This window comes from Heterodontus francisci, chromosome 4, assembly GCF_036365525.1.
Source record: "Heterodontus francisci isolate sHetFra1 chromosome 4, sHetFra1.hap1, whole genome shotgun sequence".
Classification (NCBI taxonomy): Eukaryota; Metazoa; Chordata; class Chondrichthyes; order Heterodontiformes; family Heterodontidae; genus Heterodontus; species Heterodontus francisci.
In genome coordinates, this window is record NC_090374.1 from 173,525,686 (window position 1) to 173,541,351 (window position 15,666).

General features: G+C 42.8%; 1 protein-coding gene across 6 annotated transcripts in view; it reads left to right on the plus strand.

Annotated features, from left to right (window-relative positions):
* LOC137369399 (tight junction protein ZO-2-like) overlaps positions 1 to 15,666 on the plus strand; it is a 154,202-nt gene that overhangs the window by 86,597 nt on the left and 51,939 nt on the right. For all 6 annotated transcript variants that reach the window (XM_068030565.1, XM_068030564.1, XM_068030562.1 and 3 more), the window contains 3 exons: positions 1,891 to 2,497; positions 7,526 to 7,629; positions 10,979 to 11,132. In XM_068030565.1, coding sequence (XP_067886666.1) covers positions 1,891 to 2,497; positions 7,526 to 7,629; positions 10,979 to 11,132 — 865 coding nt within the window. The remainder of the gene's footprint in view (positions 1 to 1,890; positions 2,498 to 7,525; positions 7,630 to 10,978; positions 11,133 to 15,666) is intronic.

The following is a 15,666-nucleotide window of genomic DNA, read 5'->3' on the forward strand; positions in this document are numbered from 1 at the left end:
GGTAAAATGTTGGAAAAGGTTATAAGAGACAGGATTTATAATCATCTTGAAAAGAATAAGTTCATTAGAGATAGTCAGCATGGTTTTGTGAAGGGTAGGTCGTGCCTCACAAACCTTATTGAGTTTTTTGAGAAGGTGACCAAACAGGTGGATGAGGGTAAAGCTGGATGTGGTCTATATGGATTTCAGTAAGGCATTTGATAAAGTTCCCCACGGTAGGCTATTGCAGAAAATACAGAAGTATGGGATTGAAGGTGAATTAGTGCTTTGGATCAGAAATTGGCTAGCTGAAAGAAGACAGAGGGTGGTGGTTGATGGTAAATGTTCATCCTGGAGTTTAGTTACTAGTGGTGTAACGCAAGGATCTGTTTTGGGGCCACTGCTGTTTGTCATTTTTATAAATGACCTGGATGAGGGTGTAGAAGGGTGGGTTAGTAAATTTGCGGATGACACGAAGGTCGGTGGAGTTGTGGATAGTGCCGAAGGATGTTGTAGGGTACAGAGGGACATAGATAGGCTGCAGAGCTGGGCTGAGAGATGGCAAATGGAGTTTAATGCAGAAAAGTGTGAGGTGATTCACTTCGGAAGGAGTAACAGGATTGCAGAATACTGGGCTAATGGGAAGATTCTTGGTAGTGTAGATGAGCAGAGAGATCTTGGTGTCCAGGTACATAAATCCCTGAAAGTTGCCACCCAGGTTAATAGGGCTGTTAAGAAGGCATATGGTGTGTTAGCTTTTATTAGTAGGGGGATCGAGTTTCGGAGCCACGAGGTCATGCTGCAGCTGTACAGAACTCTGGTGCGGCCGCACCTGGAGTATTGCGTGCAGTTCTGGTCACCGCATTATAGGAAGGATGTGGAAGCTTTGGAAAAGGTGCAGAGGAGATTTACTAGGATGTTGCCTGGTATGGAGGGAAGGTGTTACGAGGAAAGGCTGAGGGACTTGAGGTTGTTTTCGTTAGAGAGGAGGAGGAGAAGAGGTGACTTAATAGAGAGAGACATATAAGATAATCAGAGGGTTGGACAGGGTGGATAGTGAGAGTCTTTTTCCTCGGATGGTGATGGCAAACACAACATAGCTTTAAGTTGAGGGGTGACAGATATAGGACAGATGTCAGAGGTAGTTTCTTTACACAGAGAGTAGTAGGGGCGTGGAACGCCCTGCCTGCAACAGTAGTAGACTCGCCAACTTTACGGGCATTTAAGTGGTCATTGGATAGACATATGGATGAAAATGGAATAGTGTAGGTCAGATGGTCGGCGCAACATCGAGGGCTGAAGGGCCTGTACTGCGCTGTAATGTTCTATGTTCTATGTTTTGAAGTGGGGTTCCTGGCCTGACTACTTCAGCATTAAACCAATGTTTTTCTTGAGTATTAATTGAGGAGACCCTAGTTTCCCAACTGCTTTTTTTAATATCTCTTTAGCATTCTTTACCATTTGATATTCGGATTACAATCAAAAATTCTTACATGGCTTCACAGGGTAGATGCTGAGAGGCTGTTTCCCCTGGTTGGGGAAATCTAAAACATGAGATCACAGTCTCAGAATAAGCGCACGGCCATTTAGGACTGAGATGAGAGATTTCTTCACTCAAAGGGTTGTGAATCTTTGGAATTCTCTATCCCAGAGAGCTGTGAATGTTCAGCTGTTGAATATATTCAAGAGAGATTGATAGATTTTGGGTAATTCAGGGATAATGGCACAGTGCGGGAAGGTGGAGTTGAGGTAGAATGTCAGCCATGATATCATTTGAAGAGCCAAATAGTCTACTCCAGCTCCCACTTATGTTCCTGTGATTAGCAGATATGCACTGATAGTGGTCCAGTTTTGATGACTAACTCAAATGATGGCATTAAACTTGCTGAATTGTCACTCTCCTTCCAACAGGTGGTGAAAAGGGGTCGGAAAGTTCCAACTCGGCAGCCATTGGCTGAATCTGAAAGTCACTTCTTCGATACAGCAGATGACTATGACCGTAGAAGTGAGCACAGTGTTCAGAGCGAGAGGAGTGACGGTGGGCCCAGAGGACGCAGCTACAGCCCCGACAGAGGCTACAGTCGGGGAGGAGAGCGCGGCAGGAGCTACGAAAGAGCCCAGAGCAGGGATCGTAGCTACAGTAGGGATCACAGCCAGGGGAGAATATATGATGAGGACCGTGGCTACGAGCATGCTGATCATGGCCGGGAGCGGGTGTACGATGAGGACCGAAGTTATGAGAGAAGCCATGAGTATGCTGATCGCAGCCGGGGGCGAATTCATGATGATAGAGGTTACGAGAGAAGCTACGAGCATGGTGATCGTGGCCGGGGGCGAGTGTACGATGATGATAGAGGTTACAATCGAGCCTCCGAGCATTACCGAGAGTCAGCAAGAGCTCTGAGCCGTGATAGACTCAAATCTAGGAGCCCGTCGCCTGAATCCTCCTCCTATTCTTATGACCGTGGGCTGCCAAAGCCATACAAAGTTATGCTCGTAAAGAGCAGACCTAATGAAGGTGAGGATAAGCCCACTTTTGATTTTTGTCTGCATTCTGTCCATCTTTTGGTTTCCTACATCTATATTTCAGCAGAAAATTAAGAATTTTAAAGAACTGATGTTCTCCCACTGGGTAACAGATTGCAGGATTGTGCATGTACTTTCTCAGACAATTGCCAAAATAGGCACTCAATTTGCAGGTAGGCAAGTAGCATGCAAAAATCTGAGATATTGAGGGATTTGGAACCAAGATGTTTAGATGGTGCTAAGATGTACATCAGCCATGATCTTGGGGTGGAATAGCTCCTCCTTTTCCTAGGACATACATACTATTCTTGTGCCAGGCTTCTGAGAGACACATTCCAATTGTATGGGTTGTATCTACTAAGTTATCAAGTCACAGATGTGACCTTTTGCACCGAACATTATTTTTTCTTTAATTCATTCTCTGGATGTGGGCATCACTGGCAAGGCCAGCATTTATTGTCCATCCCAAATCGCCCTTGAGAAGGTGGTGGTGAGCTGTTGCCTTGAACTGCTGCAAGCCTGGTGGTTTAGTACAACTTGAGTACATTTCGGAGGGCAGTTAAGAGTCAACCACGTACAGGCCAGATTGGGTAAGGATGGCAGATTTCCTTTCCATTAGTGAACCAGGCGGGTTTTATGACAATTGGTAGTTTCATGGCCACCATTACTGATGCTAGCTTTTTATTCCAGAATTTATAAAAGAAATTTAATTTCCCCAGCTGCCATGGTGGGAATTGAAGTCATGTCTCCAGATCTTTAGTCCAGGCCTCTGGAGTTCTAATGCAGTAACATAATGCTGTGGAACCCCTTTACCTTGAGTGCAATATAAACCTCTCCATGTTGGAAAAGTGATACAAGAGCATGCTTGTAGAAGATTTTTTTGCTGCCATTACAAATTCAAAAATTGGACACTTGCTCTACATTTTGTACATTATTTTTATAATCCTTAATCTTTTTAATACACTAATGTGCAAGCCTGGAGGATTTTGACTGACATCCTTAATCAGAGTCTTAATTTTCTGCTTTCTACCTTGTTCTTTGAAAGGTTTAATAATGGAATAAAAAAAACTTTAAACTTCAGCTTGATTTTTTTCCTCTGTAGCTGTTGGCTAAAGCAGATTTTCATGCTTCGTGTTCTTACATATTTATCTAAATACAGTACCTGAGAGCATAGTGGATGCAAATTCAATAGTAAATCTCAGAAGGGAATCTGATAAATATTTGAAGGGCAAAAAATTTGCAGGGCTATGGGGAAAGTGTAGGAGAATGGAACTCCTTCAAAATCTTTTTCAAAGAGCTGGCACAGGCACAATGGGCCGAATGGCCTCATTCTGAGAGGATCGTTCTATGATTCTATATTCCTTGTTCCCCCACCAGCCCATCCTGAGCTAAATTTGTGAAGGGTTTCAAAGAGTAAATAAGCAACTGTTTCCACTGGCAGGAGGGTCAGTAACCAGAGGACACAGATTTAAGGTGAATGGCAAAAGAACCAGAAGAGAGATGAGAATTTTAAAAAATCTTATATGGAGAATGTGCTGCCTGAAAGGCGATGGAAGCAGATTCAATAGTAACTTTCAAAAGGAAATTGCATAAATACTTTAAAAGGAAAGATTTGCAAGGCCATGGGGGAAAGAGCAGGGGAGAGTGGGACTAATTGGATAGCTCTTTCAAAGAGCCAGCACAGGCATGATGGGCTGAATTGCCACCTTCTGTGCTGTTTGATTCTATGATGTGGACTGAACACCAAATTTTCCCAAATCGCGTTTGTGTTTAATATCTGTTTTTGTGAGCTGAAGTACCTGATTCTTCCAATAAGAAGTAGAAGTGAATAGTGAAAGGGCTAGTGAGGCATCTGTTCCTGCCATTGCTGTCAGCAGAAGTATGCAAATTATGAACGCGTCCCTTTTTTTTTTGCTATCTTCCTGTTCTGAGGATGGTGAGGCTTGCTGGTGCCTGTGTGTGTGGTAGCCTGGGTGCTGGCAGCCTTCCCGTACCTCTGTTCTCGTGATTATATTCTTCCATGTATGGGCCTTTTACAGTGTTTCAATGAGCTATTCTATCATGTAGGGCACAAATGGTTCAACCTCACCTGGCCCTAATTCGTCCACTGGTAACTGGTTTACTCGCAATTGGAGTGGAAACTCTGGCCAATGACCCTCTCAGCTCCTGTGGGCTAGGGGGAGTGGGAACATAAATTGTTGCAAACTCAACTGTCTCCCATCTAAAATCATTGAATGTTTACTTAATATCATTTCTATGCAGATTTTAAGACCACTATCATTTGTGGATTATTATTTGACCATTAATGTGTAATATGTACATGGTCCTTCCAGTTGCCTAAGCAAATGCTTCTCATAACAGGGACAGGCAGAAAAAGATGATGCTTTTATCCAGACTGTTGTAATCTAGAAGGTGTTGAGCAGGTTCCTATCTAATGTGGGTGGTGGTGCAAATTGTTTTTCTGGTTTAAAAAAGGTAATATACATAAACCTCTGAGCTAATTGTAATAGTGCAAAATATGATCTCGATTAATTCAAGAAAGGCAGCATGGATTTCTTGAGGGAAAATCATGTTTAACAAACCTGCTGGAGCTTTTGAAGAGGTAACAGAAGGTTGATGAGGGCAATGCAGTTGATGTGGTATATATGGACTTCCAAAAGGCATTTAATACAGCGCCACACAACACACTTGTGAGCAAAGTTATCGCTCATGGAATAAAAGGGATAGTAACAACATGGACATGGAATTGGCTGAGTGACAGGAAACAGAGTAGTACTTAATGGATGTTTTTTCAGGCTGGAGGAGGGTTTGCAATGGAGTTCCCCAGGAGTCAGTGTTGGGACCCTTGCTTTTCCTGATGTATATTAATGACCTAGACCTTGGTATACAGGGCGCAATTTCAAAATTTGCAGATGATAAACTTGGAAGCATTGTGAACTGTGAGGAGGATTAGTGTAGAACTTCAAAAGGACATAGACGAGTTGGTGGAATGGGCGGACAGGTGGCAGATGAAGTTCAATAGAGGGAAATATGAAGTGATTCATTTTGGTAGAAAGAACATGGAGAGACAATGTAAAATAAAGGGTACTATTCTAAAGGGGGTGCAGGAGCAGAGTGACCTGGGTGTATATGTGCATAAATCATTGAAGGAGGCAGTACAGGTTGAGAGAGCAGTTAATAAAGCATACAGTATCCTGGAATTTTTTAATAAGAGCATAGAGTACAAGGGCAAGGAAGTTCTGTTGAACTTATATAAGATACTAGTTCAGCCTCAATGGGAGTATTGCCTCCAGTTCTGGGTGCTGCATTTTAGGAAGGGTATGAAGGCATTGAGAGAATGCAGAAAAGATTCACTAGAATGGTTCCAGGGATGAGGAACTTCAATGATGAAGATAGATTGGAGAAGTTAGGACTGTTTTCCTTGGAGGAGAAGGCTGAGAAGTGATTTAATCGAGGTGTTCAAAATCATGGGTCTGGATAGAGTAGATAGAGAGAAACTGTTCCCACCCGTGAAAGGATTGAGAACAAGAGGGCACAGATTTAAAGTAGTTGGTAAAAGAAGTATAAAGCGACATGAAAAACTTCACACAGCAAGTGGTTAAGGTCTTGAAGCATTCAAAAGGGAATTAGACTGTTATCTGAAAAGGAAGAATGTGCAGGGTTACGGGGAGAAGGTGGGGGAATGGCACTAGGTGAATTGCTCTTTCGGAAAGCAAATGCAGACACGATGGGCATATGGCCTCCTTCTGTGGTGTAACCATTCTGTGATTACCCTATTATTGGGAGACAATAGGGGAGGCACTTTTCTACTGAGATTGGAAATAGAAGGGCTAAGCCATTATCATACACTTCCTAATTGCCAGTAATTTAAGAGTGGCATTGGGTTTAGAAACTTGAGAGGGACTAGCCCTCTGGTCACCACATTATAGGAAGGATGTGATTGCACTGGAGAGCGTGCAGAGGAGATTCACCAAGAAGTTGCCTGGGCTGGAGCATTTCAGCTATGAAGAGAGACTGCATAGACTGGGGTTGTTTTCTTTGGAGCAGTGAAGACTGAGGGGGGACCTGGTTGAGGTATACAAAATTATGAGGGGCATTGATAGGATAGATAGGAAGAAACCTTTTCCCTTGGCGGAGGGGTCAATAAGCAGAGGGCATAGATTTAATGTAAGGAGCAGGAGGTTTAGAGGGGAGTTGAGGAAAATTCTTTTCACCCAGAGGGTGGTTGGAGCCTGGAACACACTGCCTGAAGGGGTGGTGGAGGCAGGAACCCTCACTATATTTAAGAAGTATTTAGATGAGCACTTGAAATGCCATAGCATACAAGGCTATGGGTCAAGTGTGGGAAATGGGATTAGATTGGATGGTTCTTGATGGTTGGCGCAGACTAAAGGCCTGCTACCCGACCCGAACCCAGTGGGACCCGACGACGTGTCTGGTTCGGGTCGGTTCCCTCTTCCGGGACCGGCTTTCGGGCTCGGGTCGGGCCGGGCCGGACACGCATGGTAAGTGCTCTGCCGGTATTAAAAATTAAAAAACTTACCTGAAGCTGGGAGTTTGGGACGAAACTGAGTCCGCACAGTGAGCGATTGATATCACTATGGTATCATCAAGCATGCGCTGCAGCTTTCAGGAAATTCCCAGTCGGAAGGTAAGTGAAGGGATGTTCGGGTCGGGGTTGGGTTGGTGTCAGGGTGAAATTGGAGGGACTCGAGCCTGGTCGGGCTCGGGTCTGCTGTGGATCAGTCAGGTTCAGGTCAGGTTCTTTTTCCCGACCTAAGCAGGCCTTTAGCACAGAAGTGTTGGGCCAAAGGGCCTGTTTCTGTGCTGTATAACTCTATCTGGGACAGATGGATAGTTGGGTGAGAATCAAGAACGTTGATCGTAATAAACATTCTCCATAACAGTGTCACAAAGTGTCTGCCTTAATGCCCAATCGAAGAAGATAGCACAGCATCAAAGTGACATACAATGTCCATACATTCAGCCTTCTAAAACTTTTGGAAATCTTGTCCAATAGAATATGGCCTTCGATTGGGCAGCCAAATCTTCATTAAAGAGATGACTGGAAGTGGCCTGGCAGCAAAGGATGGAAACTTAGAAGAAGGTGATATTGTCCTCAAGGTAAGTTTTCTTTTTAATTCTTTTGAAGAATGAATGAATGAATTTGCACTTTTGCAAAATGGGTTTCAGTTCTGAATTGCATAGAACAGCACAAAGCAGGCCATTTGGCTCAAATGGCCCATGCCGGTATATATGTTCCACGTACACCACCTCCCAGGCTACTCCTTTTATTTATATTGCCTCCTAACAACGTCTCAGAACAATACCAATAGAGGTTGCACGCTCACCTGGTGTTTATGTTCTATTTATCCTGAACTGCAATCTTAAACACCAGAGAGGGATTTTGCTGATTTGACTGTGGAGTCAAAGTGGCAGCTGCAGCAAAACTGCTCCAATGACACTTCACATATCATAGGATTACACACATAGGCCTGTTGCTGTGCCATATATTCTTTTATAGCCAAACCAGTCTATTTTGGCATTTATGCTACACCTGAGCCTCCTCCCATCCTTCCTCATCATACTTTTATCAGTATAACTCTATTTCCGTCTCTCTGAAAAACTTATCTAGCTTCCCCTTAAATGCATCTATATTATTCACTTCAACCACTCGCTGTGGTAGTGAGTTCCACATTCTCACTCTGGATAAAGAGGTTTTTCTGAATTCCCTATTTGATTTCTTGGTGACTACCTTATATCGATGGTCTCCAGTCATGCTTTTCCCTGCAAGTGGAAACATTCTCATTGTATCCACAATATCAAAACCTTTCATAATTTTAAAGACTTCTATCAGATCATCACTCCAGCGGTCTTCTCAAGAGAAAAGAAACTCAGGCTGTTCATGGTTTCCTGATGTGTATACCCATGCATTTCTGGTATCATCCTTGTAAATCTTTTCTGTACCTTCTCCAGTGTCTTTATATCCATTTTGTAATATGGCGACCTGAACTGCACACAATATTCTTAAGTATGGTCTAACCAAGGTTTGATGCAGGTTTAGTATAACTTCCTTACTTTTCAACTCTATCCCTCTCAAAATGAAGCCGAGTGCTTTGTTTGCTTTTTTTATGGCCTTGCCTTGTGGCGCACCTTTTTAGTGATTGGTGTATTTGTACTCTGCGACCCCTATATTCCTCTGCCACACCTAGACTCGAACCTTCCAAGTAATAAGTGACCTCCCTATTCTTCCTACCAAAATGTGCTGCCTCACATTTATCTGTGTTGAGCTTCATTTCCCAATTACTTGCGTATTCTGCAAGCTTGTTAATGTCCTCCTGTAATTTGTTGCAATCCAGTATTGGCTATCACCCCACCGCCAACCCCCCTCCAATTTGGTGTCATCCACAATTGTAGAAATTATGTTCTTTAATTCCAAATCCTTTAAATGTAAATTGTGAACAGCCCTGATCCTGGTGAAACACCACTTTCCACCTTCTACCACTCTGAATAACTACCCTTTACTCTCACTGTCTGCTTTCTGTCTTGAAGCCAGCTAACAATCCATTCTGCCACCCTGACTCCACTCTCTCTCTGACCTTATTCATTAGTCTGTTATGGGCAAATTAACGAGGGCCTTTTGAAAATACAGATAAATTACATCTACTATATTACTTCTCATGCTCTCTCTCGCACGCTCTCCTCAAAAAAAAAAATCAATAAGGTTGGACAAGCAAGGTTTTCCCTTTTGAAATCCCTGCTGACTATTCATTATTATATTTTTCTTTTCTAGATGTTCTTCAGTTCTCTCTTTCGTAGGGATTCCATTGAACAGACCAGTTGAGTTCTTAGCTGGTCTGTATATTCCAATGACATGGTATCCACTATTACGGCCTATTTCATCCTTCTCTTGACACGAGGACATGAGGGAAGATCTGTAGTTAGGGTGGTTAGAAAATGTACAGTACAGTAATTGGCCATTCGGCCCAACTGGTCTATGCTGCACATAAGCCCCTCCCACCTTTCATCTTTAAGCCTATCAACATATCCTTCTGTTCCTTTTTCCTTTTTGTGTATTTACTAGCCTCCCCTTTAAACACATCTATGCTATTCACCTCAACCGCCCACTGTGGTGGCAAATTCCACATTCTCACCACTCTTTGGGCAAAGAGGTTTCTCCTGAATTCTTAATTGGATTTATTGCCAACTATCTTATATTTATGGCTCCTAGTTTTGGACTCCCCTACAAGTGGAAACAACATTTCTACATTTTATCCTATTGAAATACTTCACAATTTAAGATCTCTATCACGTCACACCTAACTCTGCTTTTATTGGTGAAAAGAGCCCCAGCCTGTTTAGTATTCCCTGATCATTATAACTTCCATTCTGATATCCTTGTAAACTTGAAAAAATAATCTTAAATTGTAGTGGTTAGCTTGTTGAGCAATGGCTATCCTGGTGTTTAGTGAGTTTTGTTTTGTGTTCCTGAAGGTAGCACTGTGGGAATGTGCTCATATTGTTCCATAGTCTGCTTAAACAATTGTATTAAGATTCTTGCAACTGCATCTCCTGTTCTAGTATTTACTTCCTGCGTCATGTTTTATGACATTTAACAGCACCTAATTATATTATTCCATATATTTTCCATTACACTTGACATTTGGTATTCACAGCATTGGCTGAAAAAAAAATTGTTTGTGTTGGCCATTCAATAATTTATTCATGCTGTTTCTGCCTGAATTAAATTTGCATATGCAATGGGTACAATCATGTTGACATGGCATGCAAAAATAAAGGGTCCGATCTTGCCTGAGTGGGGCATCTATGGGCATGTCCCATCAATTAGACTTTTCCACTCTCCCTTCAACTTCAATTTTTTTTGTGTGCTATAACTGGTTGGGAGTGTGAGGTTGATAATGACTTGACGAGCCACAGGGCATCTGGGACCTCCGTGAACGATGGGACCAACAGTCTATCTCCTTAACCAAATGAGAATTAAGGATGGAGAAAAAAAACAGAGGAATGAGAGAGAAGGAAATGGGGTGAATTAGAGTCAAATCAGGTACTGAAATAGAGAGAGAGAGAGAGAAAGAAAGGTTGGATAAAGAGAGAAAAGAGACCAAAGAAAAGAAAATTACATTTAAAACTTGACATTTTATAAGTCTCGAGGATTTGGTGCCTGCAGGAATAAGGTTGAGCAGTTTAAATTCTGGGCTGGAGAGATTGATTGGCATTGCAGTAATAATTATTGTATTATTTTAAGTAGGCATTTGCACTGTTAATTAGCAGCTCGAACTTCCTGCGGCGAGTTTAATGGGCAATTAATGTTTAAATCCAGCAAGTTCTTAAAAATTGCCATTTAACACACTGTTATTGTTCCAACAAGATTTGGCCCTCCACGTCCATCTAATTCATCAGGAAATATTCTGATGGTCAGATTAATTAATTCTTGTTGCTTCTATCTGAGTAGATCAATGGAACAGTGACTGAAAACATGTCTCTGGCAGATGCCCGGAAATTGATTGAAAGATCACGAGGAAAGCTTCAGCTTGTTGTCCAAAGAGATAGTAAACAAACATTGATCAGCATCCCGCCCATGGATGATAGCGATTCTGAACCTGAAGGTGAGGTGACTATTTCTGTAGGTGTTACACCAAGTCTCATCACCCTCCTGTGCTTGCTGATCGACATTGACTCCCAGTTCAGCAGTGCAACGATTTTAAGTTTTTTTTTTTATCCGAAAGTTCAAATACCTCCTGATCTCTGTAACCTCCTACAACCCTCCCGATCTCTGCACTCTTCCAATTCTGGCCTTTGTGTTTGCATCCCTGATTTTAATCACTCTACTATTGGCAGATGTGTCTTCAGCTGCCTAAGCCCCAACTTCTCGGATGTTCTTCCTAAACCTCCCCACCTCTTTCTACTTCTTTAAGACGTTACTTTTAAGCCTACATCTTTGACCAAGCTTTTGGTCACCTGTCCCATTATTTCCTCGTGGCTCAGTGTCAAATTTTGTTTGATATCGTTCCTGAGAAGTGCCTTGGAAATGTTTTACTATGTTAAAGGTGCTATATAAATGCAATTTCCTCTAAGTAGGAAGAATAGATCTGTTTAGATTTTTGAAAAACATAAAGTTTTTAAAAAAGGTATAACTCATTTGAAGTATACAGTGCACACATTCCGTGTTACCCCTGCCCTCACTCTGACATGTGCAAATGAAACTTGCTTCTCCATTTCTTGCTTTAGGTTTATACAAGAACCACATTAATATCAGAAATACACATTGTTTGAAGAATAGTGAGTGTCTGAATGCAATTGTATCTGCACCAAATCCCTGAGCTATTCATTGAGTCCCATTCCCATCATTTTTACTTACTGCTCTTTTAACACCTCTTGTGAAATCTGTTTCTGTTAAGTCTATTGTGCATCTTCATGCTCTTTGTAAAGAAACAAATAAAAACATTCTCAGAACCACTCCCTTCATTTTCCAGTGGTCATGTTAAATTTATGTCCAATAGTTGCAGGCTGTTAACAAGTGGAAATAATTTATTCCCTATTTATCTTAACAAAACCGGTCATCATTTTGATCCGCTCTCAACTCCTAATTGTCTGTGCTAACAGAACCCTGTATCTCCGATCAGGACTGCAAACCGTGTTCTTAAACCCTTTTTTCCCCTGTCTCCTCCAGCCTCCCCTCCAACAGCAAGTGAGCAGAGCTTTTGGATTTCTTTGTCATGAAGATTGAGACATCTGATCAGCTGCCTGTGCTGCTGCCCTCCCTTCCCTTTGCCCACTTGGCCAAACTTGCTCTAAAGTTCCTCCCTGCCTTTTTTTTAATTCGTTCAGGGGATGTGAGTGTTGCCATCCCTAATTGCCTTTGAGAAAGTGGTGGTGAGCTGCCTTCCTGAACAGCTGTAGTCCTTGGGGAGTAGGCACACCCAAGGAGCTCTTATGAAGGGAGTTCCAGGATTTTGACCCAGCAGTATAGGGCGATATAGTTCCAAGTCAGGATGGTGTGTGACTTGGAGGGAACTTACAAGTGGTGGTGTTCCCGTGCATGTGCTACTCTTGTCGTTCTAGGTGGTAGAGGTCATGGGTTTGGAAGGTGCTGTCAAAGGAGCCTTGGTGAGTTGCAGCAGTGCATCTTGTAAATGGTACACACTGCTGCCACTGTGCAATGGTGGTTAAGGGAGTGAATGTTGGTGGTGGATGGGGTGCCAATCAAGTGGGCTGCTTAGTCCTGGATGGTGTCGAGCTTCTTGAGTGTTGTTGGAGCTGCACCCATCCAGGCAAGTGGAGAGTATTCCATCACACTCCTGACTTGTGCCTTGTAGATGGTGGACAGGCTTTGGGGAGTCGGGAGGTGAGTTACTCGCCGCAGGATTCCTAGCCTCTGACCTGCTCTTGTAGCCACAGTATTTATATGGCTACTCCAGTTCAGTTTCTGGTCAATGGTAACCCCAGGATGTTGATAGTGGGGGATTCAGTGATGGTAATGCCATTGAATGTCAAGAGGAGATGGTTAGATACTCTCTTGTTTGCGATGGTCATTGTTTGGCGCAAATGTTACTTGCCACTTAGCAGCCCAAGCCTGGATATTGTCCAGGTCTTGCTGCATATGGACAGGTGCTGCTTCAGTATCTGAGGAGTTGAGAATGCTGCTGAACATTGTGCAATCATCAGCCAACATCCCCATTTCTGACCACCTCCGCCCTCCTCCTCCCCCCTCCACCACCCCCCCTCCTCACAGTGGTAAGCTACCCTTCCTTGTCCTTCTCTTTTTGTTTGCAGCCTTTGACATTTAGCCACACCATCCTCCTCCATTGCCTTTCCTGTCGTCCAGCTCGCTGGTACTGCACTTACCTGGTTCCATTCTTATCTGTCTAATCATTGCCAGAGAATCATCTGCAATGGCTTCTCTTCCTGCTCCCATACGATTAGCCCTTGTATCACAGAATCGTTACAGTACAGAAGGAGGCCATTCAGCCAATCTATTTATTTTAGAGATATAGCACTGACACAGGCCCTTCGGCCCACCGAGTCTGTGCCGACCAAGAACCACCCATTTATACTAACCCTACAGTAATCCCCTATTCCCTACCTACACTAGGGGCGATTTATAATGGCCAATTTACCCATCACCTGCAAGTCTTTGGCGGTGGGAGGAAACCGGAGCACCCGGCGGAAACCCACGCGGTCACAGGGAGAACTTGCAAACTCCGCACAGGCAGTACCCAGAATTGAACCCGGGATCTGGAGCTGTGAGGCTGCGGTGCTAACCACTGTGCCACTGTGCTGTCCAAATCGTGTCCGCAACGGCTCTCCGAAAGAGCAATTCATTCAGTTCCATTCCCTGCTTTCTTCCTGTAACCCTGCACATTCTTCCTTTTCATATAACTGTCTATTTCCCTTTTGAATGCTTCAATTGAACCTGCCTCCACCATGTTCTCAAGCAGCGCATTCCAGACCTTAGCTACTCGCTGTGTGAAAAAGTGTTTCCTCATGTCATTTTTGTTTCTCTTGCCAAATACTTAAAACTGTGCTCTCTCGTTCTTGATCCTTTCATGAGTGGGAACAGTTTCTCTCTCTACTCTGTCCAGACCCCTCATGATTTTGAATGCCTCTTGCAAATCACCTCTCAGCCTTTTCTTCTCCAAGGAAAACAGTCCTAACTTCTCCAATCGATCTTCATAACTGAAATTCCTCATCCCCGGAACCGTTCTCTTGAATCTTTGCCCCTGCCTCAGCTCATCTGCTGAAACCCTCATCCATGCCTTTGTTGCCTCTAGACTTGACTATTCCAATGCTCTGCTTGCCAGCCTCCCATCTTCCACTGTCCATAAACTTGAACTCATCCAAAACTCTGCTGCCCTAATTCACAGCAAGTCCTGTTCACCCATCATCCTGTGCTCGCTGACCTACATTGGCTCCACTTCAACAATGCCTTTATTATAATTTTTACATTCTCGTCCTTGTTTTCAAATCTCTCCACAACCTGGCCCCTCTCCATCTCTATCTGTAATCTCCTCCAGCCCCACAACTATTGGATATCTGCGCTCTTCCAATTCTGGCCTGTTGCGTATCCCTGATTTTAATCACTGCACCATTTGGAGGCTGTGCCTTCAGGTGCTAAGGCTCTAAACTCTGAAATTCCCTCCCTAAACCCCTCCATCTCTATCTTTCTCTCCTTCTTTAAGATGCTCTTTAAAACCTGCCTCTTTGACCAAGCTTTTGATCACCTATTCTAATATCTTATTATGTGCTCGGTGCCAAATTTTGTTTTATAATGCTCCTCTGAAGCACCTTGGGATGTTTAACTATGTTATAGGTGCTCTATGCACACGAGGTGTTGGTGTAGGTGTAATATCCTTTCCTCATAAATTCATCCCTGCTATAATCGGTAGTAATTCTTTTTGCTGTCTCTGGCATTCTCCCTAAAGTTAGGTTCCTGATACTGATGACCGTATTCTAACTGTGGCCAAAGCAAGAATGTTATTTTAATTCTTCGTTCTTTTTTGATCCTTTATGTATCTCTTTGTCTACCTTTTGATTCTCCTCCCGTTCAGTTTTTATTTAGTTCTGTAGATTATGATCCTCATTTCCCAGTACCTACTTCCCCACTTCGTTCGATAATTCCCGAGCCGAATTAAGTTCTATCTTTGGAGTAAAAATATACGGAACTAGAAATCAGTTCTGAAGGCATTTTAGATATCACTTCCACTTTCTTTGTCACTTAATTAGCTTTACCCAGTCTGTCTGTGGTTTATTAAAGTCACATTCTGATTATTATTATTATTGCTCTCGGAATCATACTTGGTGATCTTTGGGACTTTTTCTAACCCTTAAAAGTATTGTACAGAAAATATTTGTTTTTCCAATTCTTTTTAAACGAATAGCCAAGATTCCGTTCAGTTATTAGCTGAACATCTAATTATTTTCTGTGGTGTGGAATGTTAATATTCCAAAACACTGATTTTTAAAAATTGTTTTGAAACATCTGTTCCTACAGCAACTGTAAATTTTTCTTTTCCTACGTGAACCATGATGTGGTTACTAGTTTGTGGACGTGGAAATATAATTTCCTCATATATATTTTTAGTGCAACATTGTGGATGCAAGGGTTTCTATAGAAACAAGCTGTCGCTGGTAATGCAGGGA